The sequence below is a fragment of the Camelina sativa genome, chromosome 17 (genome assembly GCF_030686135.1).
Source record: "Camelina sativa cultivar CO46 ecotype springtype chromosome 17, ASM3068613v1".
NCBI classification, from domain to species: domain Eukaryota; kingdom Viridiplantae; phylum Streptophyta; class Magnoliopsida; order Brassicales; family Brassicaceae; genus Camelina; species Camelina sativa.
The window spans coordinates 14,491,290-14,509,310 of record NC_141896.1 but is presented as its reverse complement, the minus strand read 5'-3'; the positions used below and the strand labels follow the sequence as shown (position 1 = coordinate 14,509,310).

General features: G+C 34.2%; 1 protein-coding gene and 3 pseudogenes across 2 annotated transcripts; 1 reads left to right on the top strand and 3 right to left on the bottom strand.

Moving 5' to 3' along the window:
- Positions 1-2,210: 2,210 nt before the first annotated feature.
- LOC147923725 (ethylene-responsive transcription factor ERF022 pseudogene) lies at positions 2,211-2,952 on the bottom strand (annotated as a pseudogene). The gene has a single exon (XR_015587567.1). The product of XR_015587567.1 is annotated as an ethylene-responsive transcription factor ERF022 pseudogene (transcript).
- A 4,350-nt stretch (positions 2,953-7,302) lies between these two features.
- LOC104757730 (ethylene-responsive transcription factor ERF022 pseudogene) lies at positions 7,303-7,955 on the bottom strand (annotated as a pseudogene).
- Positions 7,956-14,168: 6,213 nt separating this feature from the next.
- LOC147923724 (uncharacterized) lies at positions 14,169-15,716 on the bottom strand. Its single transcript, XM_087496532.1, has one exon. It carries the CDS (start codon positions 15,714-15,716, stop codon positions 14,169-14,171), a length of 1,548 nt encoding a protein of 515 aa, XP_087352658.1.
- Positions 15,717-16,579: 863 nt separating this feature from the next.
- LOC104759654 (uncharacterized protein At2g29880 pseudogene) lies at positions 16,580-17,656 on the top strand (annotated as a pseudogene).
- The last annotated feature ends 365 nt before the right edge of the window (positions 17,657-18,021 follow it).

Below are 18,021 nucleotides of genomic sequence, written 5' to 3'. Positions count from 1 at the left end.
TTTTTTGTATCTTTGATATGTTAAGACCATTTTTCCTCGAGAAACGGGTGAACATTTTTCAGAAGATTAAAAAAATATATTTTTATTATATTTATTCATTTTTATTTATTTTTTAAAAGATGTACCAATGAGCAAATGACACGTTTCTATTTCTGTCCAAACAACGATTCTTCCAGTCCTTCACCAAGCATCGATTCCTCGTGATTTCTCTTCTCTCTTCCTTTTCTTACTTTTTTATTTAAAGCAATTACAAGAGTAATTACCAGTAATAATGCCCTAAGAAGCCTATTTTAAAAAATTGTCCATAAGCCTAAAAAATGTATAAGCCAGCACACTGATACAATTAATATTTGTCGTTAGACCTTTTAAAAAATACTAGAATATGAATCTGTGCTCTAGCACGGGTTGAAATTCCTTCTTCATGTTTATTTGATAATTTTTATTTAAAACATCCGTATATGTGATTATTTATTTGGTTTAAAAGTTTTTTTGGATAGAACATTATGTCATGAAATCATATACTGAATATGACTTATGAAAATAACATCTATTTTGTAAAATATATTCGAGTATATCTAGATTTTGGCCCACGGTATAACGCGGATTAAGTTGTGTGATAAAAAATTAATTTTTTTTTGTTAATTTTATTTGATTTGTTTAGTGTTTAAAATTATATATTGCATTTTGATTGTTAATTCTATGACTTAACATATATTATAGCGCATATTAATTTTAGGATCAAATATGTAACGTATGTTTATCAAAATCATCGTGACCGAGAAAGCCTACCAAACAACATTATTCCAAACTTAAATTTAATCAGAGACATCATATTTTTAAAATTTTAATCCGTGCTATAGCAAGAAATCATATTTCTTGAAATTTTTTCATATTATAGTGACATATTATTGATCCGTGCTATAACAAATCAAATTAGAGTGTTTATAATTTTTAACTTTTTGATCTATCATATATTTATCTATCATATATTTATGATATTCTTAAAAATATCAAATTAAAATATTTTTAAAGATTCCAAATTAAATTATTTAAAAGTTTATTATAGTATATAAAACTATACAATTCAACAAAATAAATATTCAAATTTTGCCCATTACTCGGTCAAAATTTTCTGATAAAATTAGATTAGATTTTATTTTTTTAGTATAATCGGAAATCACTTATAATCTGCGGAAGAGTGATTAATTTCTAAGATTTTTTTGCTTATATGTGATTAGTTAAATATTATTTGGAGATTTTGGAATATCCATTTTAAAAGGATCCTAATCCTAAATCTATATAACCTATCAAATAATTAATCCATATAATCTATCAAATAATTAATATTAGTTATAACTTATATTAATATTATATGGTTTACCAATTTGAAATTGTGTACTCCGTTTTATTAAAGTGAGGATTTAGTCGGTTAATAAAAATATATCGAAAACTTTTGAAGATAAATTAAGGATAAGGAAAGTTATTGCTGAAGCTGAAATGTCAAATGCATCGTAGGGCCACAGAAGATTCGGGGCGGCATATTATATTGAAATCGTCTCTCTTCTGCCCCCACACGGAGTGAACTATGATATCAATGCAAATTAGTGAATTGCGATTATTCTAACTTTTATAAACTACGAGTTTTCCTAGTCATCACTTACTGGATTCTCCAAATTCAGTTTTCAAATTTGTGCAAACAGTCATTTTTACTCTTTTCCATTAGGATCTATCCAAAAGTGATTTTACAAATTTCAAGCAGTTAGGACTAATAATAAAAACTGATCATAAATGTGCTAATTTAAAAACTTTTATTATACGTACTCTTGTCTCTTGACTACAACAGTTGTTCTTCACACTGATGATTATATTCCTTTTGGTAATAGAAAGTTTTAAATGGGTACTCATGCTAAGTAGAGAAAATGGAAGAAGAAAAAAAACATGTACTTTAAGGTGGCCATTTCGAATGGTTTGTAATAATTTTTTATGGAGTATATGTCTATCTAATGGATTTTCTTAATCAATATAATAAAAGATAACATTATTTATTTCCTTGGAGTGTTTTTTGATTCTTTCCTTCAAAAATGTATTTATTTCTCCTATAAAACATTCCAAATCATCTGGCAGACCATAAGCCCAAAAATATAATAATATTTGATTCAGTCACATCTTCGTTTGACAAAAGATTACAAATTACCCAAGAAAAACATTAATTTCGGGTCAAAATTTTATTGTATTTCATGAAATAGTTAATCAGTAAAATCAAAATCTTAAATGGTTGGTAACATCATAAATAAAATAAGATGTTTAAGCAGATGTAATATCAACTAGAATTCCATATGGACTGAAGTTGCTGCATTTCAAAAAACTCATCCCTGTCGTACTGACCAAAGAACCGTCCGTATAACTCTTCGTAATCAGTCACTTCCAAGTCCTGCATCCACCCCATCCTCGGGGAGTCTAATGGAAACTCATTAATAGCCTGAATCTGATCAGGAGACAATCCGACCCGAGAAATTCCTTGACCGGAGTCGAGAGATGGTTCAGTAGACCCACCTGGTTTAAACATAAGTGCTGCCTCCTGAGCAGCCGCTTGAACGTGCTCGGGACTCGAGCTCTCCGGCTGAGGAAAACTGTTGGCCAGTTCCGGGAAGTTGAGATTGGTCCCATGACCTCGGAGGTGAAGAGCCGCAGCATCGTAGGCCGCTGCTGCCATCTCGGCTGTCTCGTAGCTCCCGAGCCAAATACGGGTTTTCTTACCGGGTTCCCGGATCTCCGACACCCATTTGCCCCATTTCCTCCGACGAACGCCTCTATAAGACACTTGGTCAACGGAGAAGTTGTGCTCTCGTTGACCAATATAGTTGTTTTCCATATAATAATGCAAGGTTGTCTAGCAATGTGTGTGTTTGACAGTGTATACTGAGATATGCTGCTGATTAGTTTAGAAGTTTGAGTTATAGAGTCTGTGGTTAAGTGAAATTGTATATATAGAGAAATAAATGAGGAAATAGAATTTGTGGGAGGCGTGTTTGGTTTCAGGTGAAGTGAGCTTCCCACGTAGTTACGTGTGAAGTGGAAATATGCTGTCATGCATGCATGGGTCTCTTTTTCGGCATGGACTTTGATGGATATTGTATAAATTAGTAAGGCTGTCTTTAAGCGTGTACAAATAGTGTGTATTTCGAAGACAACCCAGATTTTAAAATTGTTCTTCTTTTGGTAGAAGAAAATTTTGAATATTTATATGATTTGGACTTTAATTAACACATCAACGTTTTGTTTAATAAAAACTTTGTACATGCCTTCCAGATAAATTGATATGGTCTTGATTAATAGATTTCTTATTCTATATAATCCGGTTTTTAGTTAACAGCTTAATTAAACCGAATCTTATATAATATGAGAAGGTTTTTTTCAATTTTTGCTAAGGAAATGACATTTGGCTTATCATATTGTTGACACCTGTATTTTTTTTTTGGACGTAAATAACTATAGTTTGAACCTAATTAACTACATGCCCATAAAACAAAAAAAAATGCCATCAACATTTCCTTCATCCCTTCTTTAATCAGAAACATATGCAGCCCCAAGAATCTAGAGTCCTTATATCACTCTGTGGTTGGTTTCATTTCAGAACTATACCAACATTAAATTAAATTTATAGGTTTGAATTCTTGGGTTTAATTTCTGTGTTTTAATCTTCTATAATTTTCACGGAGATAAGCGGAATCAAATTTAGGTAAGATGGTGGGATGGTATTATTTTAGTAAATTAGTTTAATTTTTTAAAAATTGTTTATACAAAAATTAAATTTTTGTATTTACTTTCTGGAAAATTACGTAAGATTGTGAGATGGTTTTGATCTAATTCTATAATTATTTTGTTCGATTCACACTTATTATTTCAAACGTTATGGTATTTTTGAATTATTTAAAATTTATAAGTTTTCATATTAGGAATTTCATAATAAATTATATGAGAAGGTTTTTCTCAACTTTTGCTAAGGAGATGACACTTGGCTTACCATATTGCTGACACCTGTATTTTTTGGTTTGGACCTAATTAACTACAGGCCCATAAAACCAAAAAAATGCCATCAACATTTCCTTCATCCCTTCTTTAATCAGAAACATATGCAGCCCCAAGAATCTAGAGCCACCTTATATCACTCTATGGTTGGTTTCATTTTAGAACTATACCAACATTAAATTAAATTTATAGGTTTGAATTCTTGGGTTTAATTTCTATGTTTTAATCTTCTATAATTTTCACGGGGACAAGCGGAATCAAATTTAAGTAAGATGGTGGGATGGTATTATTTAAGTAAATTAGTTTAATTTATTAAAAATTGTTTATACAAAAATTAAAATTTTGAGCTTACTTTCTGAAAAATTACATAAGATTGTGAGATGGTTTTGATCTAATTCTATAATTATTTTGTTCGATTCACACTTATTATTTTAAACGTCATGGTATTTTTGAATTACTTAAAATTTATAAGTTTTCATATTAGAAATCTATATTATGAAAGATGGCCAACTCTCTCCATTTGAGTGACACATCACTAGTGGAGAGAGTGCCACTTGTCTATCCTCATTAAAAGCAAAAAGACCTATTCATGTATTTTGTTCTTTTTTATATTACAAAAACAGTTTCAATATTTACATAAAAAAATTAGAGAGGCTTATAACATTTCCCAAAAAAGTAGATGCATCACCAAAAGACAAAAAAAATATCGGGATTGAATCAAGAGCCGCTTCTTCCTCTCAGCGTAAACCATGAATCTATGGATATATAGTTTAGGAGTCATAATTTTGTCAATAGTTTGAAGAGTTGCAGCAGTGATAGAGATATTTGTTAATATTGTAGAGAAATTCATGAAAGTTTGTCCCTAAAATTTTTTTTTTTGAAGAAGATTGAAGTTTTGTTCACTATCAAATGGAAGATAATTGAATAAAATTGTAGAATGTTGGTTTAGCAGAATACAGAGACAAAGAGGAAGGAGTTTTCATATTCTAATATTTAGAAATTGTCAAAAATAAAATTAAATGAAATTCTTATAAAAAAATAAAATAATTCTAGAGTTATATTCAAGAAATTGAAGAGCTAACATGAAAGGAAGATGTCTATCTTAATCAATCTTGATAAATTAAAATGTTAGTAGTTCATAGTATATAATTGAGAAGCTAAAAAACTCTTTGTTACAAAATATGCATCTTTAGATCAAGCTTTCATCTGGAATATTTTTTTTAGAAGTTTTAGACAAGAATTGTAAAATGGTTAAGCTTTCAAAATAAAGTTGTCTATGCATGTATCTAATAATTCAATTGCAAAATGAAAAAAGCTATTTGAAGTATAAAAAAAATATCAAAATCAAATTATATTTTTCAAGATTTCCACAATTAAAAAATAGATAAACTCTACATAAAAAATCAAATTGTTTAAAAAGCGGTAAGCTATAAGCCCGCGCATAGCGCAGGTATTCATCTAGTATTATATATATTTTAACTAGATAAAAATAAGATAAAAATTTAAAATATTAAATATTGGTCACTGTAATAATATTGTAGATTTGTAGATATTTTAATATGATCAAAAAGTTCCAAAATTTTTTTAACCTTTCAACATAGATTTCATATATATTGAAACAAAAAAAAAATCATAAAGATCAATAACTTTAATATTTTTGCTGGCAGATTAAATATTAATCTATGTCATGTAATTCAATTTATATTGTGTCTTTTTGTGTGGGAACTTATTATAAGACCAAATGTAAAGAGAAGTTACCAATTCCAGTCCTTTGTAAGTGTTAATTCGGACTTCAGCTCTCGAATCGATCTAGTTGATGCCATGTAAATATCAAGAGTCAAAATCTAGGAAATGCTCCAGCTTTGACAGCAAATGTGCTGATAACATATGTAAACTACTCATAGACTATTTATCACATTGACCAGAAAAAGAAAAGAAAAAAAGAAAGAAAGAAAAAGTGTATTTTTCATAACGAAGGTGCGGAGAAGCCCATTAAAATAAAACTAAAAAACAGTAATACTAAAGCCGGACTAGCAAAAAATGTTCTGCATCCAAATAATTTATTGATTTATAGTAAAACCTCGTGCGTCGAATTCTCAAGAAAACAAAAAAAAAAAAGAAAAAGAAAAAAGAAGAAGATATGGTTGCGTGACGTGGCTGCATAATGGTCACCACCGCCACTAACCACCACACCGTATCGCAATCAGTACGGACCATCCGGTGGTCAAAAAGGTCTCTGGTCTCAGTCTAACCACCCTTTCTGTATTATTGAATCTCTCCACAACATCATATTCTCGACGGACCCTACATGTGAATTCAACAAGTATAACAAAATATTGCTTTATATTCTATTCTTTTGAACTCACATGTTCTTTTGTTCAAGAACTCATGAGTGTACTTTAACACTATTCCAAAAAAAGAGTAATTAAGAATTATGTACATACTCGAACCTATATATGAACCTATGGAATAAGTAAATATGATATGACAATTTCTACTAGTGTTAAAGAACTTCATAGGATTAATTAATTAACTCTTAACATATTCATTAATTCTGGTTTATGGGAGGCATGTGCGTGAAAGGGACCGAACCCTTTGACCGGCGGTAGGAGACACGGTACTTTGTATTGTGATGTTGTCTATCTCCCTCTATTGCAATGTCGACCATAATCAAATCAGTTCCTCTTTTTTTTCGCCATGTCGACAAAAAATTCTAACAAAAATATATAATCTCTATCAAAGTTTACATCCTATAATTTTGCCATGTCGAAGAAATATATATAATCTTCTATCATAGTTACATCATCTTTCGATATATGATTTGGAGATTTCATACTATGTGTATGTGAATCAGGAAAATTTTGAATACTTATGTCGCAAATAATTTGACCCATAAAACTATTACACTCGTTAGTCGTTGTTGCTAATTTTTTTTTTTTTTTAACTACTTTCGAGAGAGAGAGTTTAATATCATTTTGTCATAACGCGATTCATTTCATTCTTAGTTTTTTTTCTTCCTAACTGTAAATATAGCATTAACAATGAAAAAGAATTAAGTTTACAATCTAATCTGTGATATTATTATAGACTTACAAAAATTATCTTATGGCAAAAAAAAACATGGAATTGGAAGTATAATCCAACTAGAATTTAGTTCATATATCTACTGTGAAGTTAAAGGAATTAGATCAATGGCGATTTTGATTGTGGTAATTAACTCTGTTAAATTGATATATACCGTAAATGGTTGGTGACACATCATAAAAAGAATCGAGTAATTTTTTCAGTAATTTAGCAGATTAATATCAACTAAAATCCCATATGGACTGTTGGTGCTGCATTTCATAAAAATCATCCCTATCGTATTGGACAAAATAATGTCCGTACAACTCTGCACAATCATTAACTGCCAAGTCATGCATCCATCCCAACCTCGGAGAGTCCAATGGAAATTCATTAATCGCCTGAATCTGATCCGGAGACGATCCGACCCGAGAAAGCCCCTGACTAGAACCGAGTTCTGGTTCATTAGACCCATCCGGTTTAAACATTAGTGCTGCCTCTTGAGCAGCAGCTTGAACGTGATTGGAACTGGAGCTTGCCGGTTGAGGAAAGCTGTGGGCAAGCTCGGGGAAGTTCAGATGAGACCCACACCCTCGGAGATAAAGAGATGCAGAGTCGTAGGCCGCTGCCGCCATCTCGGCTGTCTCATAGCTCCCGAGCCAAATCCGGGTTTTCTTACCGGGTTCTCGTATCTCCGACACCCATTTGCCCCATTTTCTCTGGCGGACGCCTCTGTAAGACACTTGGTCAATGGAAGAGAAGCATTGCTCTTGTTGACCAACATAACTGTTTTCCATATAATATTAGTACAATGTTGTTTGGTAATGTGTGTATGTTTGTGTGTGGTATATTAATGAAATGTGCTAATTAGTGTAGAGGATAGAGTCTGTGGTTAAGTGAAATTGTATATATAGAGAAATAAATGAGGGAATAGAATTTGTGGGAGGCTTGTTTGGTTTCAGTGGAAGTGAGCTTCCCACGTAGTTACGTGTGAAGTGGAGATATGCTGTCATGCATGCATGGGTCTCTCTATTTCTACATGGACTTTGATGGAGATTGTATAAATTAGCAAGGCTGTCTTTAAGCGTGTACAAATAGTGTGTATTGGGATTCTAATTTAATTTGGTATTCTTTAATAATATTTTGAGCACATTAATATGAGTTTAGTAAATTTTGTAAATGGCTTGCAAATGATTTGATGACTGGCCTGGATAAATATAGTTTATATTTGAGATAAATGAAAAGAAATGTTTCATAATTGAGGATCAATTTAATTTAATATCTTTTCCGGCAGATATGATTATGGATTTATTTTCTTTTAAGTTATAGTTACAATTTCACTAGTAAAAATAGATCATATAGTTACAGAATATTGCTACGAAATAAGTAATAGCTAAAAATAGTCACAAAAAGTTACTGAAAAAAACAAAATATTAGATCAATAAATTTGTGGCAAATTAGTTAGTATTCATAGCAAGGTAAAGACAAAAAGCTACAGATTAAATTTGTAGTAAACTTACTACAGATTTCGGGACAGAATTATTTGTAGCTATGGCGTAGTTACGAAAATGTCAAGTTGCGACAAATTATTCGTAACAAAAAATATGTACAAGCACTTGTAGCAATTTAACGACAGAGAATAATAGTATAGATAACTGTAGCGGACATATTGTGTCAATGTGTTGTGGGTAATTGTGGGTGTGAGGTATTAGTGTTTGCAACATAGAGTAGTGGAGACGATGACATAAGAACAAAGCAAAATTACATAGACATTAAGAACAAAGGAAAGTGGTGGAGATGATGACATAAGAACAAAACAACATAGATGTTATTAAAGCTAAAATGTTCAATTATCAACATTAGAACAAAGCAAAATTATATAGGTTAAGCCATTCATAATCTACTAGGAGTACAAACACAGAATGTCCTAATAATATATCCGACAATATGCATATCAACTGAAGAACAAAAAAAGGCATTAGTATATTGATATTAATACTAACAGAAAACAATCCAGCAGCCATTACATATTTCTCTTGCCATTAGAACTCAACTAACCAAGCGAGCTATAACATCATGCATAAAAATTGACTATAGTTTATCAATTTATCACGAATTAAAAATTAATCTAGTAATTAAAAAAAATAATATAAGGAAAACTATTAAAATACAAATAAACAGTCAATTGGCTCGTTTGAGCTGATCTTTTGTTGTCAAAAAAAAAAAAAAAAAAAAAAAAAAAGACTTGTTTCTGATTGGCTAGTTCTATAAGGTGAGGATCGCACCTCATTCGATATCCACCGTTGATAAAAGTAAAATCAACGGATACATTTACTTCTTTTACCTCGAGATTTACACACGTCTCTACAAGATCTTTGGCTTCCTTCCCTCTCTCATAGCCATGGCTGCTTTCACTTGTACTTCTCGCCCTCCAGTTTCTCTCCGTTCGAATGGGATCTTTAACATCGGCTTCACACTCTTTGCTCGACGGATGTTCACCTTGTATCCTTCTTTCTCACTCTCCGGCTTCGTTGACCTCGATTCATCCTAGGGTATGTCTTCTCCTCCTTTTTGTTGTCTTCTTCATTCATTCTAGCTTCTGCTCAATTTAGATCTTTCGGTTGGGTTGGATTTAAATATGACTCATTTAACTTTTCGAATTTTCGTATTGGGTTCTTAACCTAATTAATGTTGATTTGAGATTCGAAGCATATGTAAGATTTTCCCGTTTGTAATTCTTGACATCAGAGTGAAACATGACAAAAGATGATGCTTATGAGTTTAGGAGCTTCACTGAGATTGATTGATGTTTGTCTCTTTTGTTGCAGTGGCTATCTGTTCAAAGCTTTTTTGCTTATCAGTGATTCTGGTCTGGGTTTATCATCTTTCGTACTCTCTCTCTCTTTAACATTGAACAGAGACACACACAAAAATAACAAATTATGGGTCCTTTAGAGTTCAATATTAGTTGTTCAAAGTCGTTATGCTTAGTTCTAACTTTACTATATGTATCATTGTTGCGTCTTTGTGTGTTTTAATATTCTGATATCTCCACTTTTAATTGATTTATATTTATTTTATCATTCACGCAGAAATTGCTAAAAATTAAGACCCGTGTTCTTAAGGATATTAAAGAAGATGTTTCGAGGAAGAAGTTTCAATGGAAGAAGAAAAAGAAGCTGTAGATGTTTTTTTGTAACCATTTGGATGTGTAATTTTTTATGTATATAATTATTTTTGTTAACTTTAACTTTTTTTTTTGTAAATTACCAGTATTAATATTCATAAATATCTCATTTATCTCATAATTATAGCGTATTAATTCGTAACCATTTTATCACTAGTTATAGTGTAGCTAACTGTCACAAATCAATGACAGACATTTTGTGGGTTCTTGAAGCTAATTGTTACATATAGTTCAAATGCTTTCCGTAACAAATACCTACAATAACCTGTGACATTTCGTAGCAATTTACTATTATTTCGTTGGTATATATATTGTAGCAATTTGCGACAATTATCTACGACAAAAATTTTTGCTACGACCAAACAATTACTAACTATTTTTGTCACAAATCAGTAACAAAATTAATTTGGCTACAAAAAATACATTATAGCTACAAATATTTCCGTAACTATATGATTTATTTTTACTAGTGGATTAATGTAACATACAATTGTGTTTTGTTGTGTGAACTAGGATGACCAAATGAAAAGAAAAATTACTTAGTCCTTAATATATGTGTTGGTTAAAACTTTATAAGGCTTTCGCATCTATCTGATGACTATCTATTGAGTTGATATCCCATGGAATAGCATTAAAAGACTTTTGTACCAAAGTCCATATACTGTATGTCATATCTCAAGAGTCAAAATGTAGAAAATAGCTCGAGTCTTGACAGCAATGTGATACTTAAATATGTAACTACCGATAGACTATAAAATTGAATAAAAAAGGAGAGAGTGTTGTTAATGAATAACGAAGGCACGGAGAAAAATCTATCTAATAAACCAAAATATGGTTCAACAAAATAGAAATACTAAAGCCAGATCGACAATTATTTCATCCTTTTATTAGTTATAGAAAAATGTTGTGTGTCCAATTCCTAAAGAACAAGAAACAAATAAAAAGTCTAAGAACAAAAGAAGTTGAAGATATAAGAACACCTCTCTTATATTATTGATTTAGAAAACTCTCTCAAAAACTAAATCTCTCTCTCAAGTCTTATGGAACACCTCTCCATAGACTCTTATATTTATAGGTTTCTTATTTTCCTAAACCTATTAGAATTAACATATTACAACTTATTGATCTTAGGAACTTTTCCTTTTCCTATTCTATCTCTTTTGGCAACTTCCTAGGAGATAGCTTCTTCCACAAGTTAGAATTATCCAACATTTTTCCCCTTAATTCCAACTTGAACTTCGGGTGCTTCAATCACTTGTACTCCGATCAGGTTCCTCATTTCTCTGAATTTGATTCTTGCTAGTGGCTTAGTAAGGATGTCCGCCTTCTGTTCTTCACCAGGAACATGCTCCACTTCAATCTGATCATTCTCCACACTCTCAGGAATGAAATGGTACTTTGTGAGTATGTGCTTACTCCTTCCATGAAACACTGGATTCTTACTTAGAGATATGGCTGACTTGTTGTCAATCCTTAGTAAGATCTTCTTATCTAGACTAAGTATCTCTCTTAGCAGCTCCTTCAACCATATGGCTTGCTTTGCTGCTTCTGTAGCTGCCATAAACTCTGCTTCACATGATGACATCGCCACTGTATGTTGTTTCTGTGAGGTCCAAGTGATTAATGATGAACCAAGATAAAACACATGACCTCCAGTACATCTTCCATCATCGATATCAGCCTTGTAACTACTGTCGCTGTATCCAACAACCTTACTCAACCCATCTCGCTTGTAGAACAAGCCTAAGTTGGTAGTTCCTTTCACATACCTTAACAAATGTTTGAGAGCTTGTCCGTGTACCACTCTCGGACTCTGCATATACCGGCTTAAGACTCCTACAACAAAAGCCAAATCGGGTCGTGTATGAAGCAGATACCTCAAACACCCGATTGTTCTTCTATATCTTGTGGCATCAATCTCAGATTGTTTCTCAGCCTTTGATATCTCCATACCAGGCTCCATTGGTATGTGCGCTGAGTTGCACAAATCCATCTTAGTATCGACAAGAATACCTCGAGCATAACCTTCTTGTTTTATTCTTATCCCATCTGCTCCTTGTATTACTTCAATACCGAGATAATATGTCAACTTGCCGAGATCTGACATCTCAAACTCTCTTGACATATCCTTTTTGAACTGATCAATGACTCTTTGCGAAGTTCCTGTCACAAACAAGTCATCAACGTAGATTGCCACCACCAGTCTTTCATTCTTGTCGCTCTTAAGATACACAGTAGGTTCCTTGATGCATCTCTTAAAACTCATCTTCTTCAGAACATGATCAAGCTTCACGTTCCAAGCTCTTGGAGCTTGACGTAGACCATACAACGCCTTATGTAGTCTGTACACTCGATCCTCTTGTCCTCTCTTAACAAAGCCTTCGGGTTGGCACACATAAACCAGCTCGTTTAAGTCACCATTCAAGAATGCGGTTTTCACATCAAGGTGATGAATCTCCCATCCCTTCGAAGCTGCGATAGCAATGAGTAGTCGAATAGTTTCAATTCGTGCTACAGGTGCAAATGCTTCTTCAAAGTCTACTCCTTGTTGTTGTACATAACCTTTTGCTACAAGTCTTGCCTTGAACTTGTTCAATGATCCATCCGCTTTCTTCTTGATTTTATACACCCACTTTAGCCCTATTGGTTTAACACCATCCGGCTTCTCAACTAGCTCCCACGTTTTATTTCTAGCGATTGACTCCAGCTCAGCCTTCATCGCTTTAACCCATTCTTGCAAACTTAAAGCTTCAGAAACAGACTCTGGTTCACCATCTATGGTAAGCAGAAGTTGTTCACTCTCTAGTTCAGCTAGTAGTACATAATCATTGAGGTATCGAGGTTTGTTGATAACACGTCCGTATCTGGTGACAACTTGCTGAGTTTCACCTACTTGATCCACGTTTTGTTCATCTTCTATCTCTTCTTCTTGGTTTGCAGGTTCTTGTTCCGGTTCATGATGCTCGACATTGTCATCGTGATTGTTCTCCTCTTCGTTTCCTTCTTCTACAAACCCACCACGAGATAGTTTAAACCTTCCTGGTTCTCCATTGGTTTGGTTTTCTGCAGTCGACCAATCCCAAACTTTTGTCTCGTCGAACACCACGTCTCCGCTTACAAACACTTTCCTTGTAACTGGATCATACAGCCTATAAGCTTTCGAACCTGGTTCTGTCCCTAGATTGATCAAAGTTCTCGACCTGTGATCTAACTTCTTAAGATGTGGTCCAATGATCTTAGCATAAGCAACACAGCCAAACACACGTAGATGCTCGATGTTAGGCTTTCTCGTCGTGAAACTTTCATATGGAGTCTGACCCGCTAAAGCTTTGGTAGGAACTCGATTAATCAGATATGTTGAATGACGTACGGCCTCTCCCCATAGTTCATTCGGCAGTTTCATAGCCTTAAGTAAGCTTCTTGTCATCTCCATTAGTGTGCGGTTTCTTCTCTCAACTACACCATTCTGTTGAGGAGTATATGGTGCAGTTAAATGTCTAGAGACTCCACTTCCTTCACAGAACCGGTTGAACTCAAGCGAGGTGAACTCTCCTCCCCTATCGGTGCGAAAGGTTTTGATAGACAAACCTGTCTGCTTCTCAATTCCTTCCTTAAACCTTTTAAACCGATCGAAAGCCTCGCTTTTCTCCTTCAGTAGCATTGTCCACATGTATCTCGAAAAGTCATCAATAAGGACGAAGACATACCGGTTGTTAGCTGGTGTTGGTGGAGTGATCGGTCCACACAAATCACCATGAATCAGCTCCAAAACTTGAGCTGCTCGAAAGGATGTTGCAGTAGGAAACACAGCTCTGGTTTGTTTTCCGACTAAACATACAGTGCACACATTCTTCTCATGAACAGATTGTGGCATTCCAACAACCATACCCTATCTCACCATATTGTTCATCACTCCAACACTTACATGTCCCAGCCGTGCATGCCATGTTAGAGTAGTGTCATTATCTTGGATATAAAGACACTTAGGATACTCAACCTCCATTGGCGTCTTGTACAAGCGGTTTGATGATCTCGTGACTCTTACCAACAACCGCCCAGCAGTATCGCTTAAAGTTAACATGTCTCCCTTCATGTTCACTTCACATCCAAATTCAGTCGCTTGTCCTAGACTGATAATGTTGTGCTTCAAGTCGGGAATATAGTAAATCTCCTTGAGTGATCGCCTCTCACCCGTTTTTCCCACAAATACAATCGATCCCTTTCCAACAATGTTGACAAACGAACCATCACCAAACTTAACCTTCCCTGTGATGTTCATATCTAAGCTCGAAAAGAATTCTTTCTTTCCCGTCATGTGGTTGCTAGCACCGTTGTCAAGATACCATATACTCTCATTGTTAGTGTCATAGTTCTTGGGAAACACCTTATCCTCGTTCAAGAACACCACCTCATGAACGTAAAGTGCATCAGCTTCATGAGTTTCATTCAAATTTGTCTCTTGATGTGCAACTTCTTTCGCTTGACATGAAGATGCGTAGTGACCCGGTTTATCACATCTCCAACAGATTATTTTAGATAGATCTTTCTTTTGGTTTTGATTCTGGTTTTGGTTCTGGTTCTGTACTTGCTCTGTAGTATCTCCTCCACGATTCTGGCTATTGAACCTTCCTCGTCCTCTGCCTCTGCCAGAATTATCTCCACTGTAGTTACCACGACCAAAACCACCTCGACCATATCCACCACGACCATATCCTCCTCGACTGCCTCCTCTTCGACCATAACCTCCTCTGTTATAGCCTCCTCTGTTTCCTTGATATCCACCGTAGTTTCCTTGATTGTTTGAATTAGAGAACATAAGTTTTGCTTGGTCTTCACTTCGGGTCTCCTCCCCTACACGCTCTTCATAAGCTTTTATGCGACCAACTATGTCTCCAAAACCGGTTTTCTTTAAGTCTAAGACTTGTTCCAATGATGCAACGATGTGAATATATTTGTGTCTTGGAAGTCCTTGTAAGAACTTCTTTACCAACTTCGATTCGTCAATGATCACCCCCAAAGAAGCTGACTGCGATGCTAGGCCTGAGATCTTGCCAGCAAAGTCATCAACGGAGTCGGTATCGTTCATCGTCACCCGATCAAGATCTGCAAGTAGGGTTTGAAGCCTTGCTTCCTTCACACGTTCCGCACCTTGGTGACGTGCTCGTATGGCTTCCCATAGGGATTTAGCCGAACCTTGATCTCCAACTTGCAGGATGAGTGACTCGGGGATGGATTGAAACAGTAGAGCAGTTGCAACGTCGTTCATCTTCTGATCGGTGGATCCAGGATCAATAGTCTCCCACACCTCGCTAACTCGAAGCATGATTCTCATACGCATCGACCAAACGGTATAGTTTGTCGATGTTAACATCGGACATTGGATGGATGGTGATCCAAGGTCCTTGGTTCGCGGCAACGGATTTGAGTCATCCCCCATACTTGGTTATGAACAGCTTCTCCGGAAAATCGGTAATTTCATACCCCAGCTAAGGGAATATGTTCAATTCCTACATAATGTTTAACTCTGTGCAAATTCATACATTAAATTAAATAAAATTTAAATTTACAACCCCAACTCTTCAAACTGTGCTAATACATACCTAAGTCGTAACGGTGTTAAGAAACCGTTAACGGCTTCTAACGTGGACGCCACAGATGAAATGACGTAGTTTTGAAAAACAAAAAAAAACTTCTTTTAGTCTAAACGACATCGTTTCCTTCCTTCTTCTTCTTAGGGGGGGTTATTGGTTTGGGATTTTAAGAGAATTTTAATGACTTTATGTTTTTTAAAATCTTGCTGATTTTAAAAATCATTGAAAAATAGAAAGTCTAAAATAAATGATTCTAACAGATTGTTTACAAAGTTTTTATAAAATCTTGTGATTTGTTTTTCCTAATCTTGTAAAAACTCTCATCAAATCTTGCAAACTTTCTCAAACAATATTATAGAATATTCTCTTACTTATCTCATCTTTTGCCAAAATCATATATCTTTCAACACCTTTTGACATACTCGTTCGTTGGTTTTGGCTTTATCAAAAAGAAAACATACCCGATCTCCAAAGCTACAGGTATAGCTAGGTTTTCTCATCTTCCTGTTGATTATTATATCGTTTGGTTATATTAATTGGTAACATATTGCATCTTTGGTTTTGTATTCATCGTTGGTTTCTCATATTGCATCGTTTATTATATCTTTTTATGTTTGGGTGTTTGATTCTTTGTTTCTTTGACCGAGTGTGATAATCTAGTGATTATCAACATTTTTCTTAACATTGTTTATAAATATATGCTTAGCTAATGGGAGATTCCCAAAAGAGTAAGGAAAAGGGTCCATATAGTCAATGGGGACCAGAAGAGACAAAAGTGCTAGTAGAGCTACTTGTTGATGGAGTTCACCGAAACTGGCGTGATAACAGTGGTAACTTTAGCAAGCTAATTGTGGAGCAAAAAATTTTACCAGTTCTTAATGAAAGACTTGGATGCCAAAAAAATCACAGTCAGTACCTAAGTAGATGGAAATACTTGAGAGGCCTGTACAACAATTATTTAGACCTTCAACGTTTCAGTTCTGGATTTGGATGGGATCCTGAAATGAAAAGGTTCACCGCTCCGGATGAAGTGTGGGAAGAGTACTTCAAGGTATGTATTTGATTATATATGATTAAGCATACAACATTATTTAAATGTACATATTGTATGAGTGATATATCTATATTTTTTTTTTATCTACAGAAACATCCTAGACATAAACATCTACGATATGAGTCAAATGAAAGATTTGAGGATCTTCAACTCATATTTGGATGTGGCTTAGCTACCGGTGGTTCCGCAATTGGAATGGGTGATACCACGGATGCTCCAAGCTTTATTGGGGAGATTCAAAGAGTGACTGATAGCATAATCATTGATGAGGCTTTTGAACATTCATCTCAAGATCCATCAGCATCAAGAGAATGTGATCTGTCACCACCCTTTCAAGGCACAAATCCAAAAGGACGGATGAATAAACTTCCTTCAAAGAAGAGGCCTAGAACCTTAGCTACTAGCAATGTGGATAAGCTGAAAACTGATGAGGAGGATCCTATGATCATAGTTAGTAATAAGATCCTTAATGTCATACAACAAAGGGAAGAACGACAACAAAGAGAAGCTGAGAAAAGAGAAGAAAATCTAAGACGGGAAGCTGAGGAAAAAGAAGCTGTGAAAAAAAAAAACAATGTCTGGGAAGCAATGAAGGAAATTCCTAACTTAGAAAATCAGATTCGCTACAAAGCAGTTACCTTGATTCACTCACTTGGAATGAAAGATGTTTTCATAGACATGTCGGTAGAAGAACGTTTTGGTTGGATTCAGAGCAATGTTGGCTCTATATGATTATTGCTTTTGAGTTTTCTTTTATATTTTTTATCTCTTGTTTGGTGAGACAATTTTTTGCTAGTTGGATTTGAATTTTATTTTTATTCCCAGATATTCTCTTTTGTGTTTATATGTTTGATGCATTGTGGCCTATAACTTACGTTTAACAAACATAAACACGTCAATTTTTTTTTTTTTTATCATCTAACTGATTAATAAATAATTTTTTCAGGGACTGTTTATCATGGATCACACGATTGTGAGAGAGGATGAATCTCATCATGAAGATGACGAATCAGAAATAGACATTTTGGTATTACTACTGAAATATACGACAAGAGCTTACTGTATGAACAAACGTATCGAGCGTCCGATACGTAAGC

Bases quoted from the DNA above. Each gene is read 5' to 3' on its own strand.
- LOC147923724 (XM_087496532.1), bottom strand. From the start codon at position 15,716: ATGGGGGATGACTCAAATCCGTTGCCGCGAACCAAGGACCTTGGATCA.